Source organism: Eucyclogobius newberryi, unplaced genomic scaffold (genome assembly GCF_026437365.1).
Source record: "Eucyclogobius newberryi isolate DKJ021-1_F unplaced genomic scaffold, fEucNew1.0.hap1 SCAF_13, whole genome shotgun sequence".
Lineage (NCBI taxonomy): Eukaryota > Metazoa > Chordata > Actinopteri > Gobiiformes > Gobiidae > Eucyclogobius > Eucyclogobius newberryi.
In genome coordinates, this window is record NW_027315757.1 from 16,476,502 (window position 1) to 16,488,694 (window position 12,193).

Here is a 12,193-nt window from a genome sequence, read left to right on the forward strand (position 1 = left end):
TAGAGGGAGGAGCCCTGCACCTGTCTGTAGAGGGAGGAGTCCTGCACCTGTCTGTAGAGGGAGGAGCCCTGCACTTGTCTGTAGAGGGAGGAGCCCTGTACCTGTCTGTAGAGGGAGAAGCCCTGCACCTGTCTGTAGAGGGAGGAGCCCTGCACCTGTCTGTAGAGAGAGTAGCCCTGTACCTGTCTGTAGAGGGAGGAGCCCTGCACCTGTCTGTAGAGGGAGGAGCCCTGCACCTGTCTGTAGAGGGAGGAGCCCTGTACCTTTCTGTAGAAGGAGGAGCCCTTTACCTGTCTGTAGAGGGAGAAGCCCTGCACCTGTCTGTAGAGGGAGGAGCCCTGCACCTGTCTGTAGAAGGAGGAGCCCTGCACCTGTCTGTAGAAGGAGGAGCTCTGTTGTACCTGTCTGTAGAGGGAGGAGCCCTGCTGTACCTGTCTGTAGAGGGAGGAGCCCTGCTGTACCTGTCTGTAGAGGGAGGAGCCCTGCTGTACCTGTCTGTAGAGGGAGGAGCCCTGCTGTACCTGTCTGTAGAGGGAGGAGCCCTGCTGTACCTGTCTGTAGAGGGAGGAGCCCTGCTGTACCTGTCTGTAGAGGGAGGAGCCCTGCTGTACCTGTCTGTAGAGGGAGTCTTTGCTGGCCAGCTCGTTCTCCAGTTTGTCTTTGATGTCGTGGAGAGACGTCGCCTCCCGCTGGGCAGCCAGGTACCTGCAGCAAGAGAGGTTTAGCCCGAGACCGAGAGGTTTAGGACAAGCTAAACATAATTAAGATTAATATGTTTAAAATTTTGCTAAAAATATACATATTTTTAACACGTTTGGCAGCTTTGTAGGTGTGTAATTTTACTTCTTATTTGTACAAATGTTTAACCTGTAATAATTCTGCTAAAGAACCGGTTAAAATCTTTGTTACGATCACGACTCGACATTGTTATTATCCATGAACTGAAACGTCTCGAGTCCGTTTGAGGCGTGAGGTTTAAACAGACCTGCGCTCCAGAGTGGTGATGCGCTCCTCCATGTCCTCCCTCTGACACAGCGCCTGCAAATCACACAAACACAAACAAATTACACCTTCTTCTTCTTCTTCTTCTTCTTCTTCTTCTTCTTCTTCTTCTTCTTCTTCTTCTTCTTCTTCTTCTTCTTCTTCTTCTTCTTCTTCTTCTCCTTCTCCTTCTTCTTCTCACCTCTTTGACGTCGCGCTGCAGTTTGTGGTTCGCTTCTTCCGATCGAGCCAGTTCTCTGCGCGCCGACGTCAGCTGCTCCTCGATCTCGCCGACCTGAAACAAACAGCCGCTTTACACTTCGTCCAGCGAGCGGTGGCGCCCCTAAAGGAGAGGACAGAGCGGTGGCGCCCCCGGTGGCGCCCCCTAAAGGAGAGGACAGAGCGGTGACGCCCCCTAAAGGAGAGGACAGAGCGGTGGCGCCCCCTAAAGGAGAGGACAGAGCGGTGGCGCCCCCTAAAGGAGAGGACAGAGCGGTGGCGCCCCCTAAAGGAGAGGACAGAGCGGTGGCGCCCCCTAAAGGAGAGGACAGAGCGATGGCGCCCCCTAAAGGAGAGGACAGAGCGGTGGCGCCCCCTAAAGGAGAGGACAGAGCGGTGACGCCCCCTAAAGGAGAGGACAGAGCGGTGGCGCCCCTAAAGGAGAGGACAGAGCGGTGACGCCCCTAAAGGAGAGGACAGAGCGGTGACGCCCCTAAAGGAGAGGACAGAGCGATGGCGCCCCCTAAAGGAGAGGACAGAGCGGTGGCGCCCCCTAAAGGAGAGGACAGAGCGGTGGCGCCCCCTAAAGGAGAGGACAGAGCGGTGGCGCCCCCTAAAGGAGAGGACAGAGCGGTGACGCCCCCTAAAGGAGAGGACAGAGCGGTGGCGCCCCCTAAAGGAGAGGACAGAGCGGTGGCGCCCCTAAAGGAGAGGACAGAGCGGTGACGCCCCTAAAGGAGAGGACAGAGCGGTGACGCCCCTGAAGGAGAGGACAGAGCGGTGAAGGAGAGGACAGAGCAGTGGCGCCCCCTAAAGGAGAGGACAGAGCGGTGATCCCCCTAAAGGAGAGGACAGAGCGGTGAAGGAGAGGACAGAGCAGTGGCGCCCCCTAAAGGAGAGGACAGAGCGGTGATCCCCCTAAAGGAGAGGACAGAGCGGTGGCGCCCCCTAAAGGAGAGGACAGAGCGGTGGCACCCCTAAAGGAGAGGACAGAGCGGTGGCGCCCCCTAAAGGAGAGGACAGAGCGGTGGCACCCCTAAAGGAGAGGACAGAGCGATGGCGCCCCCTAAAGGAGAGGACAGAGCGGTGGCGCCCCTAAAGGAGAGGACAGAGCGGTGACGCCCCCTAAAGGAGAGGACAGAGCGGTGACGCCCCTGAAGGAGAGGACAGAGCGGTGGCGCCCCCGGTGGCGCCCCCTAAAGGAGAGGACAGAGCAGTGGCGCCCCCTAAAGGAGAGGACAGAGCGGTGACGCCCCTAAAGGAGAGGACAGAGCGATGGCGCCCCCTAAAGGAGAGGACAGAGCGGTGACGCCCCCTAAAGGAGAGGACAGAGCGGTGGCGCCCCCTAAAGGAGAGGACAGAGCGGTGGCGCCCCCTAAAGGAGAGGACAGAGCGGTGGCGCCCCCTAAAGGAGAGGACAGAGCGGTGACGCCCCCTAAAGGAGAGGACAGAGCAGTGGCGCCCCCTAAAGGAGAGGACAGAGCGGTGGCGCCCCTAAAGGAGAGGACAGAGCGGTGACGCCCCCTAAAGGAGAGGACAGAGCGGTGACGCCCCTAAAGGAGAGGACAGAGCGGTGACGCCCCTGAAGGAGAGGACAGAGCGGTGAAGGAGAGGACAGAGCAGTGGCGCCCCCTAAAGGAGAGGACAGAGCGGTGACGCCCCTAAAGGAGAGGACAGAGCGATGGCGCCCCCTAAAGGAGAGGACAGAGCGGTGGCGCCCCCTAAAGGAGAGGACAGAGCGGTGACGCCCCTAAAGGAGAGGACAGAGCGGTGACGCCCCTAAAGGAGAGGACAGAGCGGTGGCGCCCCCTAAAGGAGAGGACAGAGCGGTGACGCCCCCTAAAGGAGAGGACAGAGCGGTGGCGCCCCCTAAAGGAGAGGACAGAGCGGTGGCGCCCCTAAAGGAGAGGACAGAGCGGTGACGCCCCCTAAAGGAGAGGACAGAGCGGTGACGCCCCTAAAGGAGAGGACAGAGCGATGGCGCCCCCTAAAGGAGAGGACAGAGCGGTGGCGCCCCCTAAAGGAGAGGACAGAGCGGTGACGCCCCTAAAGGAGAGGACAGAGCGGTGACGCCCCTAAAGGAGAGGACAGAGCGGTGGCGCCCCCTAAAGGAGAGGACAGAGCGATGGCGCCCCCTAAAGGAGAGGACAGAGCGGTGGCGCCCCCTAAAGGAGAGGACAGAGCGATGGCGCCCCCTAAAGGAGAGGACAGAGCGATGGCGCCCCCTAAAGGAGAGGACAGAGCGGTGGCGCCCCCTAATATACGCGTATTTTAAACCTTAAGCCAAGATGAATCCTTTCAAGGTTGTATTCACTTGTTATTATAGTTCCTGCACATGTTAGTAGTTCTCTGTGATGGTTCCTGCACATGTCAATAGTTCTCTGTGAAGGTTCCTGGGCACATGTCAGTAGTTCTCTGTGAAGGTTCCTGGGCACATGTCAGTAGTTTTCTGTGATGGTTCCTGCACATGTCAGTAGTTCTCTGTGATGGTTCCTGCACATGTCAGTAGTTCTCTGTGAAGGTTCCTGGGCACATGTCAGTAGTTTTCTGTGATGGTTCCTGCACATGTCAATAGTTCTCTGTGATGGTTCCTGAACATGTCAGCAGTTCTCTGTGATGGTTCCTCTGCACATGTCAGTAGTTCTCTGATGGTTCCTGCACTTGTCAGTAGTTATCTGTGATGGTTCCTGCACATGTCAGTAGTTCTCTGTGATGGTTCCTCTGCACATGTCAGAAGTTCTCTGTGATGGTTCCTCTGCACATGTCAGTAGTTCCGTGTGATGGTTCCTGCACATGTCAGTAGTTCTCTGTGATGGTTCCTGCACATGTCAGTAGTTCTGTGTGATGGTTCCTGCTCATGTCAGTAGTTCTGTGTGATGGTTCCTGCACATGTCAGTAGTTCCGTGTGATGGTTCCTCTGCACATGTCAATAGTTCTCTGTGATGGTTCCTGCACATGTCAGTAGTTCTCTGTGATGGTTCCTGCACATGTCAGTGGTTCCTGCACATGTCAGTAGTTCTCTGTGATGGTTCCTGCACATGTCAGTGGTTCCTGCACATGTCAGTAGTTCTCTGTGATGGTTCCTGCACATGTCAGTAGTTCTCTGTGATGGTTCCTGCACATGTCAGTAGTTCTCTGTGATGGTTCCTGTACATGTCAGAAGTTCTGTGTGATGGTTCCTGCACATGTCAGTAGTTCCGTGCGATGGTTCCTCTGCACATGTCAGTAGTTCTCTGTGATGGTTCCTGCACATATCAGTAGTTCTCTGTGATGGTTCCTGCACATGTCAGTAGTTCCCTGTGACACAGTACCTGCCGACACATGAGGGCCAGTCGCTCCTTCAGCTGCCCGAGCTCTGACCGCTGCCTCTCGATCTCGCCCTCTCGCTGTCGCTCCAGCTCGCCATCGTCCAGCAGCGACGACGGGCCATTCGGCAGGCGCTGAGGGACAATCACAGGGGGACAACCACAGGGGGACAACCACAGGGGGACAACCACAGAGGACAACCACAGAGGACAACCACAGGGGGACGACCACAGAGGACAACCACAGGGGACGACCACAGGGGACGACCACAGGGGACGACCACAGGGGGACGACCACAGGGGACGACCACAGGGAACAACCACAGAGGACAACCACAGGGGGACAACCACAGGGGACGACCAAAGGGGGACAACCACAGGGGGACAACCACAAGGGACAACCACAGGGGACAACCACAGGGACAACCACAGGGACAACCACAGTTACAACACATGAAGAATAAAGAACTTTAGAAATGTTACAGAATAAATATGTCTGGGGTAAAAGGAGGGAGTACTTTTAGCACTACATACTTGCATTACTCTTGCAGTACTTTTGCTGTAAACGTTGTGGTTTATAAGTGACATAAGCTTCATGATTACACATCTCGAACAGTTCACAAGTTCACCATACTTTTAAATACTAAGTAAGTATTTAAGTACTTTGTCCTCATAAGGGGGTCAGAGTAAGAGTGATAGTGCTCATGTTTAAATACTTGTGAGTACTTTGTCCACATAAGGGGTCAGAGTAAGAGTGATAGTGTTCATGTTTAAGTACTTGTGAGTACTCTGTTCTCATAAGGGGGTCAGAGTAAGAGTGATAGTGCTCATGTTTAAGTACTTGTAAGTACTTTGTCCTCATAAGGGGGTCAGAGTAAAGAGTGATAGTGCTCATGTTTAAGTACTTGTAAGTACTTTGTCCTCATAAGGGGGTCAGAGTAAAGAGTGATAGTGCTCATGTTTAAGTACTTGTGAGTACTCTGTCCTCATAAGGGGTCATGGTTCACCTCTTTGCCGTTGTCCAGACCCTGCTGCCTCCGTTTGATCTGCTCCCGGAGCGTCCCAACCTGAAACACCAGATTCACTCAAGAACATGATCCAGATGCTGCTGTGGATCAGGAGCTCGTACCTCCTGAGAAGACGACTGCAGCTCCTCCTCCAGCGCTGACACTCTCTCTAGCGCCACCCGCAGTCTCTCACGGACCTTCTCGTCCAGAGCTTTGTGGTGCTCGAACAGAGACTTTAGAGCCTTCAGGACCTCCACCTCACTGGAGACTCCAGCAGGACTCTGCACCAGCCTCTTCACCACCGTCATCCTCAGACTGCGCTCATGACGCGCCACCAGGCACTCCAGGTGCTCCAGGAGGAGCTGAGGAGAACCAGACCAGGTCTAACACAGGTCTAGACCAGGTCTAAACCAGGTCTAAACCAGGTCTAGACCAGGCCTAAACTAGGTCTAAACCAGGTCTAACTGAGGTCTAGACCAGGTCAAAACCAGCTCTAGACCAGGTCTAGACCAGGTCTAAACCAGGTCTAAACCAGGTCTAGACCAGGCCTAAACCACGTCTAAACCAGGTCTAACTGAGGTCTAAACCAGGTCTAACTGAGGTGTAGACCAGGTCTGAACCAGGTCTAACTGAGGTCTAAACCAGGTCTAACTGAGGTGTAGACCAGGTCTGAACCAGGTCTAAACCAAGACTAGACCAGGTCTAACCCAGGTCAGGACCAGGTCCAAACGAGGTCTAGACCAGGTCCAAACGAGGTCTGGACCAGGTCTAGACCAGGTCTAAACGAGGTCTGAACCAGGTCTAGACCAGATCTGAACCAGGTCTAAACCAGGTCTAAATCAGGTCTTAACCAGGTCTAGACCAGGTCTTAACCAGGCCTAACCGAGGTCTAAACCAGGTCTTAACCAGGTCTAACCGAGGTCTAGACCAGGTCTGAACCAGGTCTAAACCAGGTCTGAACCAGGTCTAAACCAGGTCTGAACCAGGTCTTAACCAGGTCTAACCGAGGTCTAGACCAGGTCTGAACCAGGTCTAAACCAGGTCTGAACCAGGTCTGAACCAGGTCTAAACCAGGTCTGAACCAGGTCTAAACCAGGTCTGAACCAGGTCTAAACCAGGACTAAACCAGGTCTAAACCAGGACTAAACCAGGTCTAACCCATGTGTGTTTATTGTCTCACTCTGGTGTTGTTGCGCTCGGCCTTCAGCTCGGCGATCTCTTCTTCTCGCTCCAGAAGCTGCTCTCGACACAAGTTCAACTCTTTTGTCAGAACTGCAAACTCCTGCGCCGCCACCAGAGGGAGACAAAGTGTCAGTTATATCTTTAAACAGAACTGTGACCAGACAACAAATACTATAAACATAAAAACACACAATGATGACAAACATAAACAGCACAATAAAGTCATAAATTATATTATGGTCTGTTTTTGTGTCACATGTTTAACGTTTACCACTAAAAAGGAGAATACATTTATCACGTTTCATCTCGTATTTAAATCCTAATAATACTTCAGTTATAATAGTTGTTTGGATATTCTAGCCGCGATGGCCCAGTTGGTGCAGCCCGTCGCCCACTGACCACATGGTTGTGTTTACATTTCCCCGTGTCACAAACAGACGAGTGAGAGCGTTTGTTTTGGAGTCGTTCCTCTCGCTCTTTCGCTTCGTGTCTCGCTCTCTCGCGGCAGCAGACGGACTCGGTGAACTCTTTACTGCTCATTTAACAGCACATTATGACACACTTAGCATTTTAGAGGAGGCAAAATCCAGATTTTTAAGTTTTAAAAAAGTGGATAAATGTATTTTTCCATCCTTTGTCATAGGAACACAAACTAAGGGACATTCTAGAGCTTCAACTACAGATTATTTTACCAGTGTTTCTATTCTACGTAAAGACTCTTTAAATAGATTATCATCCAAATACAAGTTGAAATATGGAGACTGAAGGTTTCTGGATAAAGAATATTTACAACTAAAGAATATTGTTGAGAACAACGTGTTTATTCCTTTAAGACAGTTAGATTGTAGTTATAAAAGGTCTTTTTGCTTGTGTTTTAGGACAAGTTTGAGTCTTAAAGTACATTTGGTTTGGTCCCGCTCGAGACCCACTCTGGTCCTACTCCAGGCCCGCTCTAGATCCCACTGTGGCCCTGCTCTAGACCCGCTCTAGACACACTTTAGACCGCACCTGTGGCATTGCAATGACCTCTGCAGACTATCCTTCTCTAGACCCACACTTGTCCTGCTCTAGATCCGCTCTAGACCCGCTCTGTTCCTGCTCTAGGCCCGCTCTAGACCCACTCTGTTCCTGCTCTAGACCCGCTCTAGACCTCACCTGTGGCAGGAGAGTCTGCAGAGGCAATGATGGCAGTTGCCTCTGCAGACTCTCCTGCTCTAGACCCGCTCTAGACCCGCTCTAGACCCGCTCTGTTCCTGCTCTAGACCCGCTCTGTTCCTGCTCTAGACCCGCTCTAGACCTACTCTAGACCCGCTCTAGACCCACTCTGTTCCTGCTCTAGACCCGCTCTAGACCTCACCTGTGGCAGGAGAGTCTGCAGAGGCAATGATGGCAGTTGCCTCTGCAGACTCTCCCGCTCTAGACCTTCTCCTGCTCTAGAGCTTCTCAAGACCTGCTCTAGACCTGATGATGGACAGTTGCCTCTGCAGACTCTCCTGCTCTAGACCCGCTCTAGACCCGTTCTGGACCCGCTCTGGACCTCACCTGTGGCAGTGCGATGGACAGCTGTCTCTGCAGACTCTCTTTCTCGTGGCCCAGCTCCCTCATCCTCAGATGGGCCGTGGACAGACTGTCTTGTGTGTCCCTCAGACTCTCCAGAAGACGTTCTCTCTCCGTCAGCATGTTCACCATCAGCGACTCCAGATTCCCCGTGCTACTGTTGCCCTCCTCGCCTCCTCCTCGGGGACCTCCAAAAACCCCTCCCACACCTCCTCCGCCCAAACCGCCGCCCCCTCCTCCGGCCGGCGACGACTGCCCGCCCGTGCCGCCTCTGCCGTCCTCCGAGATCGTGGGCATCACTTCGCACATCATCTTTGCGACGTTCACGAGTCACAATCCCACTCCAGATAATCGCGATAAGAGTTTGGGTCGACTCGGCGCTCGTTGGACGTTTACACCGCTAAACTAATCCAAGAAGCCCGTGTGTTTCATGTCGAGGTCTAAACTACAGCGTCAGCAGCTTCTGGTGGAGACACAGCGACACTGCAGTGACCCGCAGAGGCCTGCAGAGGGCATCGTCAGCCGATAAGTGGGATTTTGCTTTGTTGAACTTCACTTTGCGCCAACAGAAAGTATCAATGTTGTAATCGATTCAAAGGGTCAAAGGGTGAAAGAGAAGAAATCGTGGGCGTGTCTTGGGCGAGTCGTGGGCAAGTCTTGGGCGAGTCATGGGCAAGTCGTGGGCAAGTCGTGGGTGAGTTGTGGGCGAGTCTTGGGTGAGTTGTGGGCGAGTCGTGGGCGAGTCTTGGGTAAGTCTTGGGCGAGTTGTGGGCGAGTTGTGGGCGAGTCGTGGGCAAATCGTGGGTGAGTCTTGGGCGAGTTGTGGGCGAGTTGTGGGCGAGTCGTAGGCGAGTCTTGGGTGAGTCTTGGGCGAGTCTTGGGTGAGTCGTGGGTGAGTCGTGGGCGAGTGGTGGGTGAGTCGTGGGCGAGTCTTGGGTGACTCGTGGGCGAGTCGTGGGCGAGTCTTGGGTGAGTCGTGGGCGAGTCGTGGGCGAGTCGTGGGCGAGTCGTGGGTGAGGAACAGGAGTGAGAGGAGGAGGAGGGAGAGAAGGGGCAGACGAGAGGGTGAGGAGGGACAGGTCACGTTTTTATTGCGATAAAACCTGCAAAAGACGAGAAAACAAACACATTCCATTAAAACGCAATGAACACGATTATATTTCAGATTTGACTCAACATTTGGCCCGGTTGTCCCAGTTTGATAATTTTCTGTAAAGTTTATAATTGTACTTCCTGGTTGGAGACGAGCACAAATATGACATAGAGGTGATGTCACAGCTGTTACTTAGCAACCAGACTGTAAACAAGAGCCAAACTCCACATAAACTACACAACAGTTCTGATCTGACACACAATAATACCATAAAACACCTTTATTTAGTCCAACCATGGTTTGGTCACTGTGTCGCACACTGATGACATCACAGAGGGATTCAGCTCTACTTCCTGTCATTTTAAACTCTTATTTTTTGTTTTTTCTTCACCAAAGGCCACTTAACAGATGTGATTCTGTGTTGACTGAGTTAGTAATGAGCTGTAAATGTGATGAAATGGAAAGTAGCGGCTAAATCTGGTCAGAAACTCTTTTCTTTGGAAAGATGAATGACTTTGTACAAGTTTAATGACACATGAAGTCAGAACTAAACTTAAAACATCACAGTTGTTGCACCTCGTCATCATTTTGAGGGACGGGAGAAAAGGACACATGCAGAACATGCAAATCGCACACAGACCACCCAACACTCTCACAGTCACATGTTCCTACGGCGATGATAACGAGCTTTCAGCCTCGTTTACACCGTTTCATCGTCTGGCTCGGCGTGTTTGGCTGTTGTCAGCACGACGGGGCGGGGCTTTGAACAGGAAGTGCAGGTTCTACATCTTTAGATCAATGCTGCAGTTTACAACGAAGAACATATAAATAATGGTCTATTTATGTTGTTGTTTCTCACTAAATCCCCAGACAACACTCATATGTCTCCTTTAATGTTTGTGATGAGTTTGGACCCTTGTGACATCACGTGACGTGAGCCCAGTTCACAGCGCGTGCACATGTGATGCTGCTGCACTTCTCGCGAGAGTGCGCACATCATCAGCTTCTCTCACATCATCCATCAGTCACCGCGCGTCCGGCCGCGTTTGCGTGAGGATTCTGTGCGTGTTTCACGGCGCCAGACGCGCGTGAGGCAGCGCGGTCTGCGGTGCGATTCCCCGGCCTCACGTCACACTCTGACGCTGCGGGAGGAACAGGGTCATTACGAGACCAATTTGGCCTTTTGAGCGTGTGTAAACGCGACATAAACGCACATATGCGCGTGTAATCCGGAGCGCGGTGGCGGAAAAGGCCGAATGAGCCGAGATGAGCCGCTGTCGTGGGGGAACACACGTTAAACCGGGAGAAAAACAGGCGTACCGGGAGCGGCACGGAGCGGCGCGGCGCGCGGAGGGAGGCGCCAATCATCTGGAAATGATGGAGGCCCAATTAACGCGCTTTTCCGCTCGGTTCCGCGCGTCCGGGACAAACCGCAGATATGGCGTGTTCTTATGTGTAAAAGGGTTTATTCCGCCGCTCCGCCGCTTCCACCGCGCCCCGCACACCGCCCTGCACCCCCCCCCCCCCCCCCCCCCCGCCCGTCCGCCGCCGCGCGTTAAAACAGCTGTGCCGCTCAGCACCGCTTCCGTCGCGCGCGGATCCGTCCGGGCTCGTGCCGCTTACCGTGGCCATGGCTCACGAGGAGACGGTGACGGCGGAGTCCCGGGTCAGTCCATCGGTGGAAGGAGCGGCTCGGTACAGCCCGGTACAGCCCGTTACAGCCTCATCCTCCTCCCTCTGCGCGCAGGAGCGACGCTGCGTAAAGACGCACTCAGCACGCACGCTCACGTCCGCCTCAGACTGTCACGAGAAGAGGAAACACAAAGCAACGACAGGAAACGCACCGCGGACTCTTCACCAGGTGGAGCCGGTGTCAAACTGTCATTTTCAGGCTGTTCCCAGACTTCCCTCTCCCCAGACAGGCCGGATGTGCGCGTGAGTCCCGCAGCTTCACGCGCCTCTTGCTCCGGCTGACGTAGATGTGTGAACATGAAGTGTTTTTATGTTTATGACAAACACAAAAAGAGAAGATGAAAATATGATGCTTTTATTGTGTCAAAGACGAGAGAGAATTCTGTTTGTCTTGCTCAATAAATCATGATATTTAATAAATGATAAAGTGTTTACTTTGTCATTGATGCAACTTTTGTTCTCAAAGAGATTTTCCTTTTCCGTCTTCTTCTTTTACATGATGAATTTTGTCCTGTTTTGTGCTGTGTGAAACGGGGATGAGAGCGGGAAGGACATTCAGCACACGCTGCGGCTTCAATTCACAGTGACATTTCTGCTACAGTTTCTATTTATTCTAATTCAGTTTGAATTCAATAATTGAATTTCGTTTTCTGTTTTAATTTATTCAAGACTGTAACACTGTGCAATACAACACTGTGCAATACAAACACTGCAATAAACACTGTGCAATAAAACACTGTGCAATACAACACTGTGCAATACAACACTGTGCAATACAACGCTGTGCAATATAACTCTGTGCAATACAACACTGTGCAATACAACACTGTGCAATACAACGCTGTGCAATATAACTCTGTGCAATACAACACTGTGCAATACAACACTGTGCAATATAACACTGCGCAATATAACACTGCAAAATAACACTGTGCAATATAACACTCTGTAATACAACACTGTGCAATATAACACTGCAATATACCACTGCAATATATCACTGTGCAATATAACACTGCAATATACCACTGTGTAATATACCACTTTGCAATATAACACTGTGCAATATAACACTACAATATACCACTGTGTATTATAACACTGTGCAATATAACACTGCACTATGCAATATAACACTGTGCAATATAAGTGTTATT

At 52.2% G+C, this 12,193-nt stretch overlaps 1 protein-coding gene across 1 annotated transcript in view; it reads right to left on the reverse strand.

Moving 5' to 3' along the window:
- ppfia3 (PTPRF interacting protein alpha 3) overlaps nucleotides 1-8,588 on the reverse strand; it is a 41,670-nt gene extending 33,082 nt beyond the window's left edge. Inside the window, exons 1-8 of the mRNA XM_072442721.1 lie at nucleotides 8,237-8,588; nucleotides 6,693-6,794; nucleotides 5,635-5,874; nucleotides 5,513-5,572; nucleotides 4,512-4,640; nucleotides 1,184-1,276; nucleotides 986-1,038; nucleotides 612-705 (exon numbers count right to left, since the gene is read on the reverse strand). Coding sequence (XP_072298822.1) covers nucleotides 612-705; nucleotides 986-1,038; nucleotides 1,184-1,276; nucleotides 4,512-4,640; nucleotides 5,513-5,572; nucleotides 5,635-5,874; nucleotides 6,693-6,794; nucleotides 8,237-8,563 — 1,098 coding nt within the window. The 5' untranslated portion in view covers nucleotides 8,564-8,588. The remainder of the gene's footprint in view (nucleotides 1-611; nucleotides 706-985; nucleotides 1,039-1,183; nucleotides 1,277-4,511; nucleotides 4,641-5,512; nucleotides 5,573-5,634; nucleotides 5,875-6,692; nucleotides 6,795-8,236) is intronic.
- Between the last annotated feature and the right edge of the window lie 3,605 nt (nucleotides 8,589-12,193).